We start from the raw sequence: 25,184 nt of genomic DNA, 5'->3' as shown, positions 1-25,184 counted from the left end.
AATGTAGAGAGGTATTAAAGAAAATTCCACCAAACACATGTCACAATATGTACCTGCATGTACTCCAAATTTAGTCTTCTTATCTTTTTTCCTGCCACCTCTAAAAGTTACGAAAGATATCGATGTTTGTGGAAAGTACTTATTCATATTATCTCCAGCTTCGTATTTCTTAACTCTGCATTATTCTACGCTGTTCTAGGGTCGAATTATTGTGTTCTAACAATATTTAAATTCGGTTCTTTAGCCGTGTATTGGCACTCAAGGCATCGCAAAACTATACAGGTGGCCAGAAACAATTTGAAAAGCTTGTAGGGGTGTTGCAAGGTAGGTTGTGGTGAGACGCAGCAATTTCAGAGTTAATTAGCATTGAATTTAGCGAATCAGGCCATTGCGCACGCAAGTTCAAGAGGCCTACCAGACAAAATTAACATAGTTGTTCTCATAGAGTAGATGGTAGCGCACGAGACGGCTCAGCGTCTAGCTCGAGTTTGATTCTTATGGTCCGTCTATGTCCAATTTTTGTATCGTTCCCTTGTTCGGTTCTAGAAAATCAAACGAAGAACACTTTTGGAAACACCGTCTTCGGCGAGGATCTTGAAGTTTCGCTTGAAGACCTATGTTCAATGCTAATTAACTCGAAATAGGCGAAATATATCGAATTTTTTGCTGAACTATTATTTCTCAGCAAAAAGTACCTTACAACAATATTATAAGCTTTTCAGACTGTTTCTGATCACCCTGTACACACTTGCAATGTCTTGTCTGCCGATAAACGGCTAAGAAGCGCTCAATATGACGTTCAGACAGGGTGGGCAAAGTAGGGGAACTCACTACATCTCTCTGCCTCTAGCTCGCCACTGCTACTATGCAGCCAAAAATTTCCCACAGAGAAAGAGAAAATTTGCCTACGAAACTGACTGATTCATTAGGTCCGAACTCTCCAGTGTAACTACCCATTATGAATAAAATTTTAAGCTGTGAGTTTGTTTTGCTGGAAAAGTGTTTCGGAGTGGTTTGTCCGTCTCGTGATACTATTGAGTCATGTGCTTAATAATTGGGATGGACCATCACTCTGTTCTTAAACTCTGTAGTTGTTTCCCTAAGAAGTATTACCCCAAGTTAGAGCTAACTTTTCTGCTCATTAGATCGCTGTTGAAGTTGTGTAAATTTCTGTCCGGTTGGATCCGTGTTTCGTGCATGTAGCTCCATCATGTACTATGTGCAACAGAAAAAATTCCCCGTAATGTGTAGCTAAAGGTATTCTTCACTAGTCGCTAATCCCATCTTCACCTATACCCAAGCGAGTTTCTCATGTTTATCTTGTAGCAGTATTAACACTAACTCAATACAGAGAATTACATTGAATTTTCATTGCCTTTCTCAGGTCGTGGTCCTATCGGGCAACATGCTGTACAGTTTGCCACGCGGCCTGTTCAAGAAAGTTCCGCATCTGAGAAGACTGGAGCTGACCTCGAACTACCTGTCCACTCTGCCCGACGACCTACTGACCGGCTGCGGGCAACAAGCCGTCTTGCGCGTCGGTACGAACCATCTCACCACACTGCCGGCTCCTCTGATCAGCTCCTGCTCGTCAATGGTGGAACTGGACGCCTCTTCTAATGAGATGAGGGTTCTCCCAGTGGACGTGGTGGCGGCCATCGGCCAACTATCTCATCTCGACACTTTGCGGCTACACGACAACCCTTGGCAGTGTGACTGCACTCTTTCTCCACTGGCAGAGGTGGGCCAACAACTTTACCTCTCTTTCTTGATTCACTGTATGTATTTCATGACGTCCTTTGACAGCGTATACTCATTATCTTGAATCGGATGTTTCCTTCTAATACCTGATACAATAAAATACGTGATTTAAAAAAAATTCTAAGCGTTTGAAATTGGGTACTTGAGTGACAGTGAACAACAATTGCATGATCTACTGAACGGAGTGAACAGTCTAATGAGTATAGAGTAGGGATTGAGAGTAAATCGAAAAAAGACGAAGGTAATGAGAAATTGTAGAAATGAGAACAGCGAGAAGTTTAACATCAGGATGGATGTTCACGAAGTAGATGAATTTAAGAAATCCTGCTACCTAGGCAGCAAAATAACCAATGACGGACGGAGCAAAGAGGACGTCGAAAGCAGACTAGCAATGATAAGAACTGGATTCCTGGCTAAGAGAAGTCTACTAATATGAAGTATCAGCCTTAATTTAAGGAAGAAATTTTTGAGAACGTACGTCTGGAGTACCTCATTGTATGATAGTGAAACATGGATTGTGTGGAACAGAACAGAATCGAAGCATTTGAGATGTGGTGCTGCAGAAGAATGTTGAAAATTAGTTGGGTGATAAGGTACGAAATGAGGAGGTTCTGCGCAGATTCGGAGAGGAAAGGAACATGTGGAAAACACTTATATGGGGAAGGGACAGGATGATAGGACATCTGTTAAGACATGAGGGAATGATTTCCATGGTGCTAGAGGGAGCTGTAGAGGGCAAAAACGGTAGAGGAAGGCAGTGATTGGAATAGACCCAGCAAATAATTGAGGACGTGCTTCTCTGAGATAAAAAGGTTAGTACAGAGGAAGAATTCGTGGCGGGCCGTGGGCCGCGTCAAACCAGTCAGAAGATTTAACATTTCACGTTATGTTAAGAATTCTTTGCTAAAGTCAAAGATTTCAGAGAAACATAAATTCTTGACCAAATGAGACCAAAGGTAGTTTTTATTGAAGGTTGTTATCTTTGTTTCTTTACGAAAAAATTAAGAAAAATTTTTGAATCTTACAGGTTACAAAAACTTTTAGTACAAGAATGGCTCTCGGCATGGATGTGGGTCTCAAGCGTGGGCTCGACATGAACCAATTTGAACAGATTCAAAGCATTGTCCAAGGTGCAGCTCAACTTAGTTCAGCACTAAACAAGACAAAGCTGATTAAAATTAGATAGCATGGCACAAAAATAATACTAACCCTCACAGAAAGCAACTTGCAACGGACGCAACTTATGTGACTTGCACATTAATGACTTATCAAGTAAAACCACTTCAGCTAATAATTTACTAAATAAAATATACATTAGCTCTGCTATAACTACCCCGAGAGCTCTCCTTTATTTGACAAATATCCCGCTCGCTCATAGTCAATCAATGCCACCTAATAACATGCTCATATTACATTTAGTTCATGGGAGGCACGCATTTGTTATATTCAGATGAGGTACTAGCAGTTAAATTGAAAGATAAAACACAATATATCACTCTTACAGCCCACTGTATATTCCAAAGTTGGTGATGAAGTAAACTTCCAAACGCATATAGCAAAGTAGACCGATACAATAAAAATATAATTTCAGTCAACATCTGTTATTTCGACATAAACTTTTCCGCGGAATGACTGGACGATCAATCAACTGCCGGCCGCGGTGGTCTAGCGGTTCTGGCGCTGCAGTCCGGAACCGCGGGACTGCTACGGTCGCAGGTTCGAATCCTGCCTCGGGCATGGGTGTGTGTGATGTCCTTAGGTTAGTTAGGTTTAAGTAGTTCTAAGTTCTAGGGGACTTATGACCTAACATGTTGAGTCCCATAGTGCTCAGAGCCATTTTTTTTGATCAGTCAACTCCAGGATCAAAGAACATAAGCGACACTGCAGGTTGGAGCAGGTGGAGAAATCGTCCGTGGCAGAGCACGTACTGTGTGAAACCGACCACGTAATGAAATACGCCGACGCGGAAGCCCTGGCTGTAGAGAAGCACTATCACACGCGCTCGTTCAGAGAAGCTGTAGAAATACAAAAACACGCGCACAGCTTCAATAAGAAAGAGGAAAGCATTAAGGTAAAGGGATCCTGGCTTCCCGTACTGCAGCGAACGGCCGTCGCAGGTAGCAAGAGGAGAACCGCACCGGAAATGACCGCGGAGACGCCCACGGACGTTGGCGCGCCAGGTACATATAGTCTGCGGCCGCGAGCTCGGGTCCAGTTCACCACCAGTAATGGAGGGTGAAGCTTTGACAATGCCAGCCACTCGTGCTAGCGAAAGGTCAGTAAAATCATTAGATGAACGTCGGCCGAAGAACCCGAGACAGAAGCCAATAGGCAGTTTGTCAACAAGTGGCCACGAAAGCCTTAACAATTCTGTAAGACTGAATCTGTTTGTTTAATGCTTATGTTTGGATTTTTCTTCCCAGTCTATCCTTCCAAACCTCGTCCTATCTTTTCCACTTTGTTGAATGAGTGTTATAGATCAGTCGGCTCAGCAAGCTGAAATGTCACAATGATTTCGTTCCCTGTCAAAAATATGTTAAAGGAGCTTTTCCTCTCGCACTTGGTTGAATATGCCTCTGAAGTTCGCAAGAATTTTCTTGTCATCTGTAGCGTCTCTCTTTTTTTTTTCTTTTCTTACAGAGCCACAGGACATGGCTTTTCAACAATTCGTTAATACAATGATGTCTCGGCTTGTGTATTTTATGAAATGCTCTTGCCTTTTTGGGACTTAATTTGTGTTCAAACTACGCAATAAAATACAATCAGGAAACTGGCCACTATGCCCGACTGGGCTCCATTATGCTAAATGTTGTCAGAATACGAAATTAAAATAACCTAGACAACTCGTAAACACGTGGTTTCAAAGGCTAAAACGTAATGTTTCGTCGGAACTTCAGCAATTAACTGACATAATGCATATGTTTCTAATATACATGCAAATGAATTTCTCACTGGCATTACATCAGACGTAGAAAAAACCCTAAAAGTTTCATTGTAGAGGAGCGCGCGCAATTACAGCCGTGAAGTTCACTGACAAAACCAAAAAATAGTCTCAAATGTTCACCACTAGGGTGTAGCAGTCTCCAGGACAATAAAAATAAATGACCATGTTACCCACCTCCAACATTATAGACGTGCCTACTTAATATTACCCTGAAGTGATATGACTGATCAAAGAAATAGATGGCAAATGTTTTACTTTAACTGAAGACGTATTCTGTCGACATAATACGTCGACTTGTGTTACTGGGGATTACAATACACTGACTTCAGACCAAGCTCAGTTAGCGTAAATCTACGGCAACTTAATGAAAACATAACTGGTGCCACATCCGTAAGCAGTAAGCTAGCATTAACATTACGCAGTGATCCTGACCTACATCATCTACAATGGGTCGAAAAAAGGAAACGGCCGCGTACGTGGCCGATTCTTGACTAATTTTTCTTTGGCCAATTTCCAGCAAAATTCAGCAGAGATCATTCAACCTTGAATAACACCTGACGCTAAATTTCAGACAGTTAGCGCCCTTGGACCGTTCTGGTGCACGGCAGTGCCGTTACTTTGCGCCAAATTTGTGTGGCCGTTCAGGGCAACCTGTGGCATACTAACATTATTCCTTCTTGGCTCTTGTACATACCGGGTGATCAAAAAGTCAGTATAAATTTGAAAACTTAATAAACCACGGAATAATGTAGATAGAGAGGTAAAAATTGACACACACACTTGGAATGACATGGAGTTTTATTAGAACAAAAAAAAGGAAAGTTCACAAAATGTCCGACAGATGGCAATGGACATGAAAACGTCAGTGACTGCACATGACAATCGTGTATAAAACGAGCTGTAATGAGAGAGAGAATCAGATGCGCCAGCAGTCGCAGCATGATGACGTTTACTTGAAAAGTCGCGTTTAGTGAAGCTGTATTATCAGAATGGGGAATGTGCTAGTTGAGCCTTACGATCCTATCGCCATAGGAAGGGGATTCTAAGGGGTAAAGGTCCTTTGACAAATGCAGCTGTGGCGAGAATTATTTGGAAGTTCGAAGCCACGGGTTGTTTAGACGATAGACACCCGTAGTGGCCGACCGAGTACATGGCGTAATGCTGCTGAGACAGTTCAGGAAGAAATGGAGACTGCAGCGGGTTCGCCTATGCACGGGGAAGTCAGCGCTCGTGCAGTCGCACGTCGCACCGGCATTCCATACAGTACTGTTTGGTTCGGACTGAGGCGATTTAGTGAAGCGGAGGGCATTTGCGGTGTGGGCGTTTCAAAAGATGGCGGAAGATGACGATTGGTTGAGTAACGTGTTGTGGACCGAGGAAGCTCATTTCACGCTCCGAGGGTCTGTCCACGCCCACAACTGCAGAATTTGTGCTACCGAAAATCCTAAAACTGTCGTGGAAACTCCATTGTACGACGAGAAAGTCACGGTTTGGGTTGGATTTTCCACATCTACCGTTATCGGGCCTTTTTTTCTGAGAGGAAATGCTTGATTCTGGTTTTGTAACTGCTACCGTGACGGTTGAGAGGTACGCCGATATGTTACAGAATCGCATCATCTCCAGCCTGGTTGATAAACACCTGCTGGAACGTACGATGTTTAAGCAGGATGGCGCTCCACTCCATATTGCTAGTAGCGTGAAAGATCTCTAGCGCGCGTCGTTTGGTGAGGATTGTGTGCTCAGCCGCCATTTTCGTCATGCTTGGCCTCTCAGTTCCCCAGACCTCAGTCCGTGCGATTATTGGCTTTGCGGTTACCAGAAGTCGCAAGTGTATCGTGTTCGACCGACATATCTAGGGATGCTGAAAGACAACATCCAACGCCAGTGCCTCACCATAACTCCGGACATGCTTTAGAGTGCTGTTCACAACATTATTCCACGACTACAGGTATTGTTGAGGAATGATGGTGGACATAATGAGTATTTCCTGTACAGAACATCGTCTTTGCTTTGTCTTACTTTGTTATGCTAATTATTGTTATTCTGATCAGATGAAGCGCCATCTGTCGGACGTTTTTTGAATATTTGTATTTTTTTTGTTATAATAAAACCCCATGTCATTCCAAGCTTGTGTGTCAATTTGTACCTCTCTATCTACATTATTCCGTGATTTATTCGGTTTTCTAATTTATACTGACTTTTTGATCAGCCAGTAATCTATATTATTCGTTTATCCCTACAGCGTACCCCTATTATCCTCAAGATTTCGAGCGTCTTGCACCATTTTACATTGTCCAACGCTTTTTCCTGGCCGACAAACCCTGTGAATGTGACATTATTTTTCTTTAGTCTTGCTTCCGTTATCAATCTAAACATCAGAACCACACCTCTGATGACTTTACCTGTCCTAAAACTAGCTGCTCGACGTCTAACATCCAACACATCTTCAATTTACTTTTTCATTCTTCTGTACATCATTCTTATCAGAAACTTGGATGCATGAGCAGTTAAACTGACTGTGCGTTAGTTCTCGCACTTGTCGGCTCTTGAAATCATCGGAAAATGTGTGGATGATGTTTTTCCACCAGTCACATTCTACGCAGCAAAGTGATTAATCCTCTTGTTACCACTACCCTCAGTGATTTTGAATTTCTAATGCAATGTTTTCTATTCCAACTGCCTTATTTCATTTTCAGTCTTCCAATGCTCTATTATATTCTGATTCTAATACTGTACCCCCTGTCTCTTTCCTAGGGACTCCTGTTTCTTATTCTATCACGTCATCACGCAAATGCCCCCCCCCCCCACCCTTCAGTGTACTATCTGCTCTCTGTTTTGCATTTAACTGTGGAATTTCCATTGCGTTACTAGTGTTACCACCGTCCCCTTTAATTTTACCGAAGGTTGTTTTGACCTTTATATACGCTTCGGTTAGTCATTACTTTTTTTAATTTTTCACGTTTTTCATGTAGCCATTTCACCTTAGCTTCTTGCACTTTCTATCTATTTCATTCCTGAGTGACTTGTATTTCTGTGTTCCTGAATTTCCATGGAAATATTTGTACTTCATTCTTTCACTGATTAATTGAAGTATTCCTTCTGTTACACGTACCTACTTCTGTGATTGCCCTTTTCAGATAAGACCATTCATACTTTGGGGTTACGTGCAATGAAACTGGCAGTTAGTGAACCTGTATTAATATTTAATGACGTAAACATGGAGGTATAGAGTTCTAGAACAACTTAACATAACCCCCGGCTATAATACTGTAAAGTGGTTGAAGTTATTAGAAAAGGCAAGATTTGTAATGTGCACAGCGTGCAGTCGAAAAAAGGACGAAAGAAGCAAGTTGAACCAAAAGGAAGAATATTTTACACATGGTGAATGACAAAGATGATGATGCTAACCATGATTCAGGGTGCCTTTGAGCCTTAATTTAAGTATATGAGTGGATATGTATCATTTTAAACTTTAAACCTGATTTTCTCAAGCATGTTTTTTCTATTTTATGTACCTCTATATCGAAAACTAATTTTGATAGCTACGTAAAACTTTGTGACCTGTTTTACAATCACATACTCTACCTACTAAAGCACAATCATTGTGTTGACTTGAATAAGTGTGAACTTAGTGGGTTCGATGGAGAAATATTCAGTATAAAAATGGCATAATTTAAAATATATATGGCTCATTTGTATCTTCTTTCTTAATTCTGCTTCAGTCGACAGAAATAGAAAGGTTAACTTTCTTGAAAAAATTTCAGATTGCTATCTTGGTTGGTCCAGAGATGGAGATAAAGATTTGACCGCATAGGCCCTGCAAACTCGCCTTATCGACGTTGATATACACAGCAAACATTCGGATGTATACAGAATGAAATTTTCTTTCTGCAGTGGAGTGTGCGCTGATAAGAAACAACCTGGCAGATCAGAACTATGTACCGGACCGAGACTCGAACTTGGGACCTTTGCTTTTCGCGGGCAGGTGTTCTACCACTTGCCAGCGAAAGGTTAAGGTTCCGAGATCGAGTTCGAGTCTCGATCAGGCCCACGGTTCTGATCTGTCAGGAAGTTTCATTCGCTTGTATAATTAAGAGCGGCAGTATCACTTACCTTCAGCTTCATCCGAGATATGCCCCCCTCCACGCTGCCCCCCCCCCCTCGCCGGATCGACGACACTGTAAGAGAGTGGTCACCACGTGTAACAGATACGTTCCTACTGTCTTCTAGTAGTCGCTCAATGTGTGTCGTAGAACCAAATATTTAGCTAACAGTTTGCTGGTACCTTGCAGCTACTGCGGACGCACGACTCCCTGGACCAGCAGCTGACTTGCGATGGCCCGCGAGCTGTGCGGGAGCGGCATGTGGTGCACGTGGTCTCGGGACTGGACTGCGCGCCCCAAAACAGTACCATGCCACCTGCAGTCCGCGCGCCACACCGCGGCCACCCTCCAGCTGCAACCGGCACAAACACAGTCACCATCGTCGTGGTGGCCGTGGTGGTCATCTGCTGCACCATAGCAGCCGTTGGCGCCTTCTTCACCGTGCGCCGTCACCGGAGGAAGGCTGTCGATAAGTCTAGCCTTCTGGTCGCTGAGATCGCTTGAAAAACCACCACAACAGCCATCACTGTTACACTTAAGTGATTTGCAATCCAGGAGTCTGAGGACAACTCCCTACACTCTTATCCCAGAGGCAAAAAGTGACCGAGAAGGAGCGCACAAGACCACGTGGTGCTCCATAATGATCAGCGTTAGAGAGATGGAGTATATCAGACGCAAAGTAAGGTGATTGTGACGGATGTGGTTAGGTATCAAGTACTGCCTCAGCAGACTAGGCCGGTAGATGAAACTGCGAACTTACAGAATTTTCCAGAATGTTTGATACGATTATTTATTAGTATATAACTCTCTCCTGCTGTGATAAATCCCATTTGTGTTTGGGAAACAGACCCTAGCTACTTGCATTACCATCACAAAACTACAATTTTTACCGAGAAAGAATGCTATGTATTTTATTTGCTGCTCCCTATTTCAAAATTTGTTCTTTTTATGAGACTAATAAGATTATAATTGTTTCAAATTTGCTGTCATTTCTCAATTCGTCTTAGTATTGTACACATTTAATTTTATATAAAACTATTTAACTTCAGATAGAGGATACTGTAGGCCAAATTTAATTGGATTTCTTTTAAATCACATTGTTTTCTGTGGTAATGAAATTGATGAGTTAGTAGCTGTGTAGACAATAATCAGAAAACAGATTATATTATTTAAAGAACTCAAGCCAGTTGTTTTCCTAGCAGTTAAAATGACTTCAGTTGTTAACAATGCCTAGTGCTTAAGAAAAATAGAGCTACAGATTGTTTAAATCGCCACATTAAACTCGATGGCTAAGCTGTTCGTCATATCTGCGAAAGCACGTTCGTAACACCTCTAATAACATATTCATTACCAAATTGTTGCGTGGTCGATATTATTTTTAATCTACAGTTGAGAAACAGAACAGTTTCGAAGGAGCATACGTTGTTTTCTTCTTAAACTTTTTGATGCATACGTCCATCGTAGGGGACGATTTTATTTTCAGTCGATACACATATTCTAAAAGCTTTGTAAGTCACTGGGTATAGCGTATTTTATTCTGGAGGGTCTCTTCAATTCAGCATCTGTTGACCCATCTTTCAACTTTTACAACATGCACAAACTGTCAACAGTGCTAAGTTTCTGGCTAAGTGTAACTACTTAGCTTCCAGAATTGTACACATTTTATTTCAAGTGTTCAGTGAACTTAAGGTACCACAGTCATACGTTAGTGGAAGTTATTGACATAGGACAAAGTTTCTATAACCACCCTCACTTTTGGTTTCCTAAGACAGTTCACGATTTGTTTTTGTGCTAGTTCTAAGTGTTGGCTATCATTTTTAAAATACTTTGGTGTTACTAATTACTTGGAACCACTTCAGTCGTTACCAGAAACTGTAAAGAAAAGAAAAGTTTGAAAGAGATTTTAGAAATTCAGGAAAATAGTAAGAACTGGAAAGTGCTGACATTTTTCCTCACTGACTGCCAGCAAAGAACTTGATTTTGATATACTGAGGCAAGTGGCTCTGAGCACTATGCGACTTACCTTCTAAAGGTCATCAGTCGCCTAGAACTTAGAACTAATTAAACCTAACTAACCTAAAGATATCACACACACATCCATGCCCGAGGCAGGATTCGAACCTGCGACCGTAGCGGTCGCTCGGTGCTAGACTGTAGCGCCTAGAACCGCACGGCCACTCCGGCTGGCATACTAACGCACGTGTAAAGAAAAATGAACCACATGGATTTATGCGGGTTATCAGCAATGATGATGATGTAATCCTCACAAATTGGTTTGACAACAGGTCTTTGACTGCCGGCTGAAACCTCAAAAGCGTTGGAAGCAAGGATACCTTAAGATGTTGGGATAAGAAGAACAAATTCTACTTTAATGTTCTGAAAGCTAGTTTGTGAAACAGTACAACAACGGCATAGGGGATGCTGACAAGTATAACTTTTGATTTTAATTTATTTATTATTTATTCACTTACGAAAGTGGACACAGCGCATGTATACTCAGGCAATTCATGTGGCTGTAACTGTAACCAAGTCGTGACTTGAATATGTGCATGAGGCAAAAGTCTTTTCCTTGTCGAAAACAGGATATTGCAGAATCGTGGATTATGACACGAAAACGGATTATAGAGAAGAGGAGCAGTCCTTCAAAATAAGATTCCTCAGTGTACGTACCTGCAAAGCGTAGAATGAAACAGGTAGAGGATATTAGATATGATTCTCTGAACCATTTATCATTCTTTGATCAGCAAGAAATGCCATGTAGATGTAAAAATCCCGGGGGAAAGCTAAAACGTACATGCAGTGTGCCAAATTTCAGCTCCATCTTTGTATAACAATAGGTCGCAACTGCTTTCTAAAATTCCATACAAAATAAACTTTGTACGAAAAATCAATGTCATCAGTAGCACTTCTCTTTTGTTAAGCTTTCTAATAAATTTTAATAACTATATTACAGGAGCATTATTTAAATTTTCCATCCATTTAAAATCAGATGTCAAAAGTATACGGTTTAAAAGACACAAAAAAATCTGGATATAATGACAATCTATATCTTTAAGTCACATTCACCTCTGTAGTGTAATATTCATAACCTGGATCTGGGTAGTCCAATTTTGGTTTCTGCTGCATGAAAAACTTTCTAAAAGTAAGTTCTGCTTCGGTACTAAATCACATATCTTGCATGCCAGAAATGAAAAAGAATGACTTAAACGATTATTGTGTGTTATTGTGCTGAAGCCATCAACTTTTAAACAACTTCCGTTGCTTGTACACAGTGATATGGATCCTAATGAATCAGAACAGTAGGTATTCCGCCTAGACGATTGAGTCTCGTAAGAAAGGGACTCAAAGTGTATTGAAGGTGAATATAATTTTTAGCATAGTTATAAAAACCTCAAAACGATAAATAGTAACATGATAAAAAAGTTTCCTCGAATCGAATTCGCCAGAACTGATTACCGTGAATGAATGATACCAGTTTTCCACAGATGAGCAGATGCAGATTCCTGTGTTAACGAGAGGCATTACGAAATCAATCTTTTTTCGCAATACATCAGCAGTCTGGGGATAGCATATCCCATTAGGAATCAAAACGTTCTTAGTCCTGGGTTCGAGACCCACCACCGCTTACATTTTGATTAATAATCAACTTTGGCCTCCGAAGGCTTCCGCCATAGGGGGTCACCTGCATTCTGCCAACGGCCTTGTCATAAGGGAGGAGGAGCGGACGGAGTTTCAGGGCACTCTCTTGTCCTTGGGATGGAAAAGTGCCCTAGAGACAAACTACCATCACAAAGCTATACGTTGAAAAAAAATTACCTTACTTGACTGTTTCACAAAGTTTCATCCATATCTATTATAAGAAAATCTCATTTCTCTTACTGTTTGCTCTCACATCGGAGATCAGAATATTCCTTGATACATGGAAACGAATAACTCCTATTGCTTGCACAACGATTTGGATATATAGCAGATCTCTTTTCCCGTAAGGAATACGTTTCACGTGATGTGCTGTAGACGGAAACTCATTTCTCTGATTCACTTAAGTGTACTGAACACAGTAAGTAACTGCTGAGGAACACATATTGGTACTTTGTGTTTTGCAGATAATCCATTCTAACAGCTTTTGTTGTAGTGGGCAAGTTTGATAAATGTTTTAATATACATAACAACATTTATTTTCTTTAAAAAACGCATTACTATTGTTATTGAGAACTCAAATGTTAGTAGTTACTTGTTGTATCGAAAGTTGTTACATATTTTTTCTACACATGCATATGCCTTTAAAAGAATTTGATTGACGTCAGTACAGTGGTAGACACTCCGTATAACAGATTGTCTTCCAAACACATACACGAACACACACACACTGATAAACAAACACACACACGCACACAAACACACAAGTACGCACACACACGTACGCACTCTGAGTGTGAGAGACAGAGAGAGAGAGAGAGAGAGAGAGAGAGAGAGAGAGACAGACAGATAGAGACAGAGATCACACATGCGCACCACTGTAAGTAATAGTAAACAGAAAAGTAAATAGCACTTCTTGCTAAATTTAAACAGTTGATTGAGACACGGATAAATTAACCATAAATCTGGTAAGCAATTTTTTGTTCTGTGTAACATTGTCGAAGTAATATATTCTGAAATTCTAATTATCACATAAAGCATTTGTTGCATTGTTTCCATGCTCCAGATACAACGTCAGAAAAAGCTTGAAGCTCTGTGACTAATTTGAACTTGGAATGTTATAGTGTTGATTTGGATTCAGTGAATATGTCTGAGAATGATATAAGCCTGTATTGTGAAAAAAAGCTGCTTGTGCGGTATCTTGTAGTCGATAGTATGTGTTGTTACCTAATGCACCTGCATCTTAAATGTTTACATAGCCTCACTCACAAAAGCTAGTTTGTTTAATAGCAGTTATGCTGTCTTGTTAAAACGTTTTTAGTGATAATATGAATCTCTTTCTATTGAAGCAATGCGCTTGTCTTCATATTTTTTTAATGAAAGGTTTTTGTAGTCCAGGTATAATTAAAACAAATAAGAATTTTTCCTGTTAAGAATGGTCTGTTTGATCACGATACATAGCTGCTTACAGTATATGACATAGAACCATACAGAAAAGCAAAATAATGTTTTCAACAATCGATTTAACAATTGCACATGTTAGGGAACCCTTGAAACAGAAAGAATGGGATGAGGTCTAAGAGACTCATTGATGATTTAAATTTAATTTACATATTTAATGATATATTTGTGAGTGTATTTGAAAACAGTTTCCCTAAGACAGAGGTGCAACCTAATTGTAACAAATCATCTAAATATCACTGGATTATTAAAGATATAAAGACACCTTTTAAACAGAAAAGGTAAATGTTTCTTACAGCTAGGAGGAGCAATGATCGAGAAACTTTTAAACACCATACAAACTATCTCACTGTTGTTGCTGTGGTCTCCAGTCCTGAGACTGGTTTGGTGCAGCTCTCCATGCTACTCTATCCTTTGCAAGCTTCTTCATCTCCCAGTACCTACTGCAGCCTACATCCTTCTGAATCTGTTTAGTGTATTCATCTCAGTCTCCCTCTACGATTTTTACCCTCCACGCTTCCCTCTAATACTAAATTGGTGATCCCTTGATGCCTCAGAACATGCCCTACCAACCGATCCCTTCTCCTAGTCAAGTTGTGCCACAAACTTCTCTTCTCCCCAATCCTATTCAATACCTACTTATTAGTTATATGATCTACCAATCTAATCTTCAGCATTATTCTGTAGCACCACATTTCTAAAGGTTCTATTCTCTTCTTGTACAAACTAGTTATCGTCCATGTTTCACCTCCATACATGGCTACGCTCCATCCAAATACTTTCAGAAACGACTTCCTGACACTTACATCTATACTCGATGTTAACAAATTTCTCTTCTTCAGAACGCTTTCCTTGCCATTGCCAGTCTACATTTTATGTCATCTTCACTTCGACCATTATCAGTTATTTTTCTCCCCAAATAGCAAAACTCCTTTAAGTGTCTCATTTCCTAATATAATTCCCTCAACATCACCCGACTTAATTCGACTACATTCCATTATCATCGTTTTGCTTTTGTTAATGTTCATCTTATATCCGGCTTTCAAGACACTATCGAGGCCGTTCAACTGCTCTTCTAAATTCTTTGCTGTCTGACAGAATTGCAATGTCATCGGCGAACCTCAAAGCCTTTATTTCTTCTCCATGGATTTTAATAACTACTGCGAACTTTTCTTTTGTTTCCTTTATTGCTTGCTCAATATACAGATTGAATAACATCGGGGAGAGTCTACAACCCTCTCTCACTCCCTTCCCAACCACTGCTTCCCTTTCATATCCCTCGACTCTTATAACTGCCATCTGGTTTCTGTACAAATTGTAAATAGCCTTTCGTTCCCTGTATTTGAACTCTGCTACCTTCTGAATTTGAAAAAGAGTATTCCAGTCAACATTGTCAAAAGCTTTCTCTAAGTCTACAAATCCTAGAAACGTAGTTTGGCCTTTACTTAATCTAGCTTCTATGATTAGTCGTAGGGTCAGTACTGCCTCACGTGTTGCAATATTTCTACGGAATCCAAACTGATCTTCCCCGAGGTCAGCTTCTACCAGTTTTTCCATTCGTCTGTAAAGAATTAGTGTTAGTATTTTGCAGCTGTGACTTATCAATCTGATAGTTCCGTAAATTCACGTCTGTCAGCACCTGCTTTCTTTAGGATTGGAATTATTATATTCTTCTTGAAGTCTGAGGGTATTTCGCCTGTCTCATACATCTTGCTCACCAGATGGTTGAGTTTTGTCAGGACGTGCTCTCCCAAGGCTGTCAGTAGTTCTAATGGAATGTTGTCTACTCCCGGGGTCTTGTTTCGACTCAGGTCTTTCAGTGCTCTGTCAAACGCTTCACGCACTATCGTATCTCCCATTTCATCTGCATCCACATCCTCTTACATTTCCATAATATTGTCCTCAAGTACATCGCCCTAGTATAGACTCTCTATATACTCCTTCCACCTTTCTGCTTTCCCTTCTGTGCTTAGAACTGGGTTTCCATCTGAGCTCTTGATATTCATACAAGTGGTTCTCTTTTCTCCAAAGGTCTCTATAATTTTCCTGTAGGCAGTATCTATCTTACCCCTAGTGAGATAAGCCTCTAATTCCTCACATTTTTTTCCTAGCCATCCCTGCTTAGCCATTTTGCACTTCCGGTCGTTCTCATTTTTGAGACGTGTGTCTCAATTTTTCCTGCTTCATTTACTGCATTTTTATATTTTCTCCTTTCATCAATTTAATTTTACGTTTCTTCTCTTACCCAAGGATTTCTACTATCCTTCGTCTTTTTACCTACTTGATATTCTGCTGCCTTCACTATTTCATCCCTCAAAGCTACCCCTTCTTCTTCTACTGTATTTCTTTCCCCCATTCTTGTCAATTGTTCCCTTATGCTCTCCCTGAAACTCTGTACAACCTCTGGTTTAGTCATTTATCCATTCAGTCCACATCTACCCCTGGAAATGTCTTACATTTTAAAACCTGGTAACTAAATCCTTGTGTTACCATCGCACTACATTAAGAAAAAATATTTAAGTATCCAGAAGAATGTCCATTATGTCTGAGATTTGCATCTCATAGTAAAATTGTAAGAATTTGGTATATTGTTAAAAGGAAAACACAGCAACCAAGAACACAGAGATACTATATTTCTGTCGAACTCAGTGAAAAATTCTTTAACGAAAATTCATAAGTAGAAATGAGTAATAGTCATTTTTAAGTCTTGTAGTTAAAGTAGGATCCAGCTACTCGTTAGAAAATGCAAGGCTGTAATGGAAGGGCTAATATCTATGAAATTTGATAAAATTTAAATTCGTCACACCTCTCCTACTGAAATCAGGAAAACAATAAGTTCATTCTAAAGTAGAGTCTCGCATGGAGTTGGTGGCATTTCCAACAGAGTACTAAAATCTTGTCTGCAACATTTAAGTCAGGTTCTCAGGCACATAGGTAGTATCTCACTGAAACACAGAATGTATCTAGGTAGACTGAAATACTCTATAGTTAAACCATTGCATAATAAAGTGATATGTCCGATGCTAACAACTACCATCAAATCTCACTTCTAACGGCTTTATCCAAAATTGTTGAAAAAATAATATATTCCTGAGTAGGTACGCATATTCATAAAAACGAAGTACTGGGAAAAATGCAACTTTTTTTCTCAGAAAGCCTTTTAAGAGAACTTGTTATATATGCTTTCCCTGATCAAATATCAAATGCTGTGAATAATCATACATCACCCATTGGTATATTTTGTGATCTCTCAAAGGCTTGTGACTATGTGAATCATGAGATTCTTCTATATTAGCTTAAGTATTGTGGTATGAGTGGGACAGTGCACAAATAGTTTAATTCTTATTCAACAGGAAGGATGCATAAGTTTTATGTGTACAGTACAGATAGTATGAAAAAATCAGCATTGTCCTCTAGCTAGGGAGGTATCAAAAATGGTGTGCTACAGGATTCAGTCCTAGGCCTCTTATTGTTCTTAATATATATAATCAGCTTGCCACTATACATTCTTTAGGTTGCGAGGCTAGTCTTTTATGCTGATAATACAAGTACAGTAATCACACCCAACAAACAAGAATTTGGTCAGTAAATTGTAAATAATGTCTTTCACAAAATTATTGAATCATTCTCTGCAAATCGATGCGCACAAAATTTTGAGAGTATATACAGTTCTGTACAGTAAATGGAATTACTTCATTGATAGATACAGACTTTGAAGAGAAGTCTATTGTTGGGGCAGAATATTCAAAATTTTCCTGTGTGTGCATTGATGAGAAATGGAATTGAAAGAAACACAGTGATGATATGCTGAATTGATTATGTTCAGCTCCTTATCCTATTAGGTTTATTGCAATTTTGGTGATAAACATATCAGTAAATTAGCCTACTGTGACTTTTTTCATACACTGCAGTCATTTGGCAACATATTTTGGGGTAATTCATCATTAAAGGGAAGAGTATTCATTGCACAAAAGCGTATGATCAGAATAGCAGCTGGAGCCCACCGAAGGTAACCTTCCACATGTTTATTTAAGGGACTCTGCATATTCACACTACTTTCTCATTACATATGTTCACTTATGAAATTTGTTCTTAATAACCCATCCCAGTTCAAAAATAACAGCAAAGTGCACATCAATAACGTTAGAAGAAAGGATGAATTTCACTATTCTGAGATAAATCTGACTTTGACACAGAAAGGGGTAAATTACTTAGTGACAAAAGTCTTTGGGCATTTGCCAAATAGCATTAAAAGTATGAGAGATAGCCTACCAACCTTTCTGTCTTTAGCAGTTGGCTAAAGCAAGAAAATAACACGTATTAAATATTGTCGGTACGAGATGTTTTGTTATCAGGCAAAATAATTTTAAGTTTTACGTGTAACTGAAGCAGCACTTCAGTTTTTCAAGGAATTATTTTGGCTTATAATTCCTTCATCTGTCACGCTGTCCATTAATTTCATGGTGTCTGAAGAGACACTCACTCCGGAGGGGAAATCAAAGTTATCGAAGTGGGAACTCTTTACTAACGGAACAGTCCGACAGCTGCTTAATGATGCATCACAGTGAATCGCGTTTCAACTTCACCAAACCGACTTGATTCAGCAACCCACTTGCCAACTCCTCTCTTCTATGTCTTTCAAAATAGATTCCACTTCATATTAAGTCTTCAAATTCCAGAACAACCGGATTAGTTTGTCAAATTAGACGACCCTCGTTTCATTCCTGCGTCGACACGGCAGCACGGCTACCAACAGTCTCTTGTTTTAGAAAAGTAATCTCCAGTTAGAAATATTAAGCAAATGTTTGTTTTAATCTGCCCAAATGGTTATTCCATTATATTTAATACAGAATAGATCTCTTTCATCCTACGTTGCATAGAAACATAACAGAGATTTGCACAATTGCGGACAATATACAGAATACAGATTGTTGACAATTTTATATCAACATAGAAAATATTTAATACAAAACATAAGTAAATGCAACAACAAGATGCTCATAGAAAAAGTATGTCAGACACAAAAATACAAAATATCGTCCATTATACGAGCATTCCCATTTCGCCAGGAAAAGGTCTTACGATCGGCTCTTCATTTCTTAAACCGAATCGATGCCATCGTGCGAAGTATAACGCCAGCTAGCAATTATCTTCTTCTGGAGATGTGGCCATTAAAGTGTAGTGAAGGCCGAGTTGTCAGTACATCACTTCAAATCTTGTTGGAAAAGAAATTTTTATCATCATCATACTGCCAGGTGGAGTGTATAGGGTTGAGAGAGGGAGCCTAACAACGCTCTTTCGCGAGCTGTATGTTTCGTCCGATTAGAAATCAGCCTGTCTGTGACTGAGTGAGTGCAATGTGTCTGGTATGTAAATGGGACAAAATTAGTCCTGTCTGGTTCTTAGTTGTGCATGGTCCGATGTATATAGAAACATTGGGTGGCGGTGGCAACTTTGGGTTGTACGTGAAAACTAACAATAAGATTTGCTTCCTGTATTTTATGGATATGAGCTAAGAGTTATAAGGTAACACCTTGAAAGGCGCAGTTTGGCGTGTTATTTCGGGTGGTTATAGTTAAAATGCTGATACTCACAGAAGTCCGATTTGAGCTGTAGTTATCGTATGTACCCCAACGTGGTACATATTTTAATGCATTAGTGGGGGAACGAATTTAATCACGCTCCTTGCCGTTATTAAACTGACAGCATTCGTTGAAGACTACTGTCTGATTTTTACTTGCTGATGCACTTTATAAATGAAACGATAGTGGGAATTTTATCATGATCAGTAGCAGTCAGGAAATCTATTCATTCAATAAGTGTTGCTTGCACAGTGGGTGCCCATCTACACAGAAAAAAACAGCTATCATCATTTTCGCATGGTTCTTCCAGATTACAGAAGGCCAATTTGCTACAAGATCTTCAAAGCAGGAAACAATTTCATTGTATGTTTCAGTGTTTATTCCGTTACTCAATATCTTCAGTCTTTATGTGGATAATTAATTAAGCTACAATTCTGAGCTAAGCTCATGGGACATGCTTCATGTGTAAGATAGAGACTCAATCCATTTCATGCATCAACTGATCATTTCACTCGCAAGAACAAGGGTCATTAAGGTGTTATTTATTCATTTACGTCCATTGATTAACAGTTGCTCTTAGTAAGTGATCCCTGTGGTAATTTGTTCTTGAATGAATTCAGATAGTTTAAAATAAAACTTACATTAGTCACTGTTCACGATTTGTAAGCGTACATTTTTGATCAGGCTAATTTTCTGTAGACATTTCTACACGTACTCACAGTTTCATAACAGCCAAGCCAATTACGCCATTGGTGTCAATCGAGAGGTGTAGGTTAATCGCACCTCCAGATTTTACCATTTCCCTTCACTGTTAACCCAAAATCTCTACTAAATTCTAGCAGCAATCGTCACAGACACAGACTCTGAAGAAGTACACTAAAGGCTCCGTGCTAAATACGCGAAGTAACTTTGCTGCTCTGAGCGACATGGAAATCTTTCCAATTTGAAAAATGAACGCACCCAACGCAGGTTAAAAAATAATCACATCATAGCGTTGTGTGGGCATTCTCTTTAGTCGATTTGTTGCATCTTCTTAGAGTCCTGCCAAGAAAACACAGTGTTTGGTTCACCTTAACCACAATGTCATTTGTGTGATGGTTCCAATTTAAGATATTCGTAACTGTAATTTCTAGATACTTAGTTTAACTGACGGACTTAAAAGGTGTGCAATTTTAGTAGTGAAGCAGATGACGTCACATTTTTTATTATTTTGATACAATGGTCAGTTTTTCCATGATACAGATACCTTTAAAAACTCATTTTGTAATTGGTTTTGATCTTGTGATGTCACTACTAGATGGCAAATGACCGCATCATCTGCAGACAATCCTGAGATTGGCCCCTAAATCATTTATGTAGATTAGGAACGGCAGAGCGACCATACCTCTTCCTTGAGGAAAGTGAAACCTCCATTCTGTCTTACTCGGTGACTTTCCGTAAACTGCTATGAACTGTGACCTTTCTAACAAGTCACGAATCTAGTAGCACCCCTGAAACATATTACATAGGCATATATTTAGATTAGAAGTCTTTTGTGACGAATAGGATCAAAAGCCTTATGAAATCAAGAAATATGTAACCAATTTGAGATCCCTCCTTGTCAATAACATTACTTCATGAGAATAAAGAACTAGTTGTTTAGGACACTTGTGATGTACCGTTGTTGAGTATGTGTTTAGATCAGGATGTTTCTTCGAGCGAGCAGTTGTATGAAATAGCTAGGTATGGAGCTATTATATGAACATACTCTAAAAAGAACCTAACTGATAAACAATCTGAACTTGAAGACTTACTTTTATTAAGTGATTTCTGTCCTTCGATACTCCAACCATAACTGTTTCTACGTAACTCGGCAGCTGTAGTCCGTTAGATTTTTGAAATATCTACTAAGTCTTCTTTGGTGAAAACGTATTTAGTAACTGCGGTATCGATCGCATCTACCCGCCACGGACCACACAAAGCTAGGAGAAAGACCGCACGTCTTAATCTTTCACTAACACACCACTATCGGTGTTGGTCTCTAATGGGGTGCGCAAAGCATGCACGACACCAGAGGACGCTAAATTGAAGTCACCTCATTGACCCGACTCTGACACGCTAGTGTACCGTCTTAAGCAGTTGCACTCACAGAGTCACCCCCGGATTGATTGCATCTACAGACCTATCAATATTTTTGTGACAAATTACATTGAGGATATTACATCAACGTAGCGTGATACAACTCATCATTATTGAGAGATTATCAGTGTGTAACAGTGCTCAAGTTTATTCTCTTTGTATATAACTCAGTGCCACAGTAGAACCTATACCCTTCAAAGACGGGAGTAGCTCAGTTTACATAGTGTAAATGAACTTATGTGTCCCCCTTTTGTAGGTGTCTAACTCTGCACCATTGGCGTTGGAGTAACTCCACTTTTATGCCAATGTCGTCGGTAACTTTGCCGTTTCTATCGAGCAGTGTGTGTCTTTCTGATGGTGAACTTTGCTTACCATTATAATCTCTTTTGATTCTGATAGATTTCGAGACGGTGTGTGACGGCGGTCATAAGATTTGTAAGTTCGAGAGGCGTTCAGCAAGTAATCAAGAATTCTTTTTCTTTGCAAAAATAGACATAATGTCTGATGGGATACAGAAATCATTGGTTATACAATGTTACTTATAATCCGTCTTGATTGCAAAAATGCTTATTCACATGACCGGTTTCGGTTCCTCTAGAACCATCTTCAGATCTGCAGCATGTGACGCCGCATGTGAAGATTGCTGTGTGTGGACGGGTTACTCCTATAACCGAAATAGCAGATCTGAAGGTGGTTCTAGAGGAACCGAAACCGGTCATGTGAAGAAACATTTTTGCAATCAAGACGGATTATAAATATCATATTTTTTTCTGAAAGCAGGTTGGTTTTACTCAGGACTCCAATACACCATACTTTGGCTGCAAAACCCCTTTTTTCCCATCATAATCTCCGTTAATGAGCAACGGCTTTACGCCACCTTTATGGAACGTTCTGTATGCCCGCACGGTACCACACCTATTGGTCGACGCTGGAGCCAAGGTCTTGCTGCATCAGTTGCCTCCCAATAATCTAAGTACAGCTTCCTACGGAGTGCACCACTACTCACAGGGCCAAACAGACGGAAGCCGGAAGGTGAGGGAACCGGACTGGACGATGGATGAGGAAGAACATTCCAATGAAGTTTTCTGAGCTCCTCTCAAGTGCACAGACTTGTGTGTGTGTGTGGGGGGGGCAGCTTTGTTACGGAGAAGGAGACGTTCGTTTGCGTTTTTATGGCGACACACGAGCCGAAGTCGTTTCTTCAGTTTCCTGAGGAGAGCACAATAGACTTTAGTGTTGACCGTTGCACTATGAGAGATCACATCAAGCAGATTAACCCTTTCAGAGTCCCAGGAGACCGTCGCCATTACTTTACCTGCTGAGGTTCCGACTTAGACTTTTTTCTTCGCAGGTGAGATGCTGTGGCTCCACTCCATTTTGTTTCCTGTTCGAAGTGACAAATCCAAGTTTCATCGCCTGTGACGATGTTACAAAAAAATCAATATCAGCCTCGTAACACACAAACAGTTTCATACTGTTGGTCCTTCGTTACTCTTGTTTTCTGCTGTAAGGCGTTGAAGTGCCTCTCATTCACAGCTTTTGAGTACCCCCAACTGTTGGACGAGTGTGGCAGTGCTACCAAACAGAGACGTGCGTTTGTACAGCGAGGTGTTTGTTCGCGTTCTGTCGACTACCTCGAATGAGAGTGTTTGCACACTGCAACATTACAGGAGTAACAGATGTATGCGGCGGGCAGGCGTGCGGGAGATAGGACAGGTATGCGCGACAGTGTTGTGATGTTTACGGACGCCTCTCCTAACAAGTCTCCGTGCTTTGCTCAGTGAAAGGTCGCCAAAGACATTCTGCAAGTGCCCATAAATTTTTGCGATGCTCTGGTTTTCCCCCAGAAGAAACTCAGCTGTCTCTTTGGAAAACAGAAGCGACTTTGAAGGCTGCGTACAGGCCGCCAACTACACTACGGGCCATTAAAATTGCTACACCACGAAAAATTCAGATGACAAAATGGTATTCATTGGACAAATATATTATACTAGAACTGCCATGTGATTACATTTTCACGCAATTTCGGTGCATAGATCCTGAGAAATAAGTACCGAGAACAACCACCTCTGGCCGTAATAACGGCCTTGATACGCCTAGGTATTTAGTCAAACAGAGCTTGGATGGCGTGTACAGGTACAGCTGCCCATGCTGCTTCAACACGACACCACAATTCATCAAGAGTAGTGACTGGCGTATTGTGACGAACCAGTTGCTCAGCAACCATTGACCAAACGTTTTCATTTGGTGAGAGATCTGGAGAATGTGCTGGCCAGGGAAGCAGTCGAACATTTTCTGTATCCAGAGAGGCCCGTTCAGGACCTGCAACATGCGGTCGTGCATTATCCTGCTGAAATGTAGGGTTTCGTAGGTATCGAATTAATGGTAGAGCCACGGGTCGTAACACATCTGAAATGTAATGTCGACTGTTCAGAGTGCCGTCAATGCGAGGTGACCGAGACGTGTAGCCGATGGCACAGCATACCATCACGCCGGGTGATACGCCATTATAGCGATGACGAATACACGCTTCCGAAGTCCTTTTCCGCGATATCGCCAAACACGGATGCGAAAATCATGATGCTGTAAACAGAACCAGGATTCATCAGAAAAAATGACGTTTTGCCATTCGTGCATTCAGGTTCGTCGTTGAGTATACCATCGCAGGCGCTCGTGTCTGTGATGCAGCGTCAAGAGTAACCGCAGTCATGGTCTCCGAGCTGATAGTCGATGCTCCTGCAATCGTCGTCGAACTGTTCGTGCAGATGATTGTTGTCTTGCATTCGTGCCCATCTGTTGACGCAGCGATCGAGACGTGGCTGCACGATCCGTTTCAGCCATGCGGATAAGATGCCTGTAATCTCGACTGCTAGTGATACGAGCCCGTTGAGATGCAGCGCAGCGTTCCGTGTTACCCTCCTGAAGCCACCGATTCCATATTCTGCTAACAGTCATTGGACCTCGACCAACGTGAGCAGCAATATTGCGATACGATAAACCGCAATCGCGATAGGCTACAATCCGACCTTTATCAAAGTCGGAAACGTGATGGTACACATTTGTCCTTCTTACACGAGGCATCACAACAACGTTTTACCATGCAACGCCGGTCAACTGCTGTTTGTGTATGAGAAATCGGTTGGAAATTTTCCTCATGTCAGCACGTTGTAGGTGTCGCCACCGGCGCCAACCTTGTGTGAATGCTCTGAAAGGCTAATCATTTGCATATCACAGCATGTTCTTCCTGTCGGTTAATTTTCGCGTATGTAGCACGTCATCTTCATGGTGGTAATTTTAATCGCCAGTAGTGTACATGAACTTCGTTAAACTATAAGGGCTGAAGCGGAAATGTTCCACAATGTCCCGTAACATATTCCGCATTTTTTCAAGTGGCTGAGGAAAGAAAGTGTTACATTAGTTACTGAACGCCCCTCGTATTTTTGAGATCTTCAAATCGAACAAAAAATACATACATGTTGATGTTACGCCGAGTGAGAACACACTGATTTAGTAAAACAGGTAGAAAGTGCGCACCAGATTCGGTACTTAGAGGAGCCTTTGTGAGGGACGCCTCCTTTT

General features: G+C 40.5%; 1 protein-coding gene across 1 annotated transcript in view; it reads left to right on the top strand.

Moving 5' to 3' along the window:
- Positions 1-11,755, top strand: part of LOC126176593 (platelet glycoprotein V-like) — a 55,494-nt gene extending 43,739 nt beyond the window's left edge. The window contains exons 3-4 of the mRNA XM_049923757.1: positions 1,385-1,741; positions 8,998-11,755. Of these exons, the coding sequence (XP_049779714.1) occupies positions 1,385-1,741; positions 8,998-9,312 (672 nt within the window). The 3' untranslated portion in view covers positions 9,313-11,755. The remainder of the gene's footprint in view (positions 1-1,384; positions 1,742-8,997) is intronic.
- The last annotated feature ends 13,429 nt before the right edge of the window (positions 11,756-25,184 follow it).

Source organism: Schistocerca cancellata, chromosome 1 (assembly GCF_023864275.1).
Source record: "Schistocerca cancellata isolate TAMUIC-IGC-003103 chromosome 1, iqSchCanc2.1, whole genome shotgun sequence".
NCBI classification, from domain to species: domain Eukaryota; kingdom Metazoa; phylum Arthropoda; class Insecta; order Orthoptera; family Acrididae; genus Schistocerca; species Schistocerca cancellata.
Note: the sequence above shows the minus strand (reverse complement) of the source record. Positions and strands in the feature narration are given on the sequence as shown.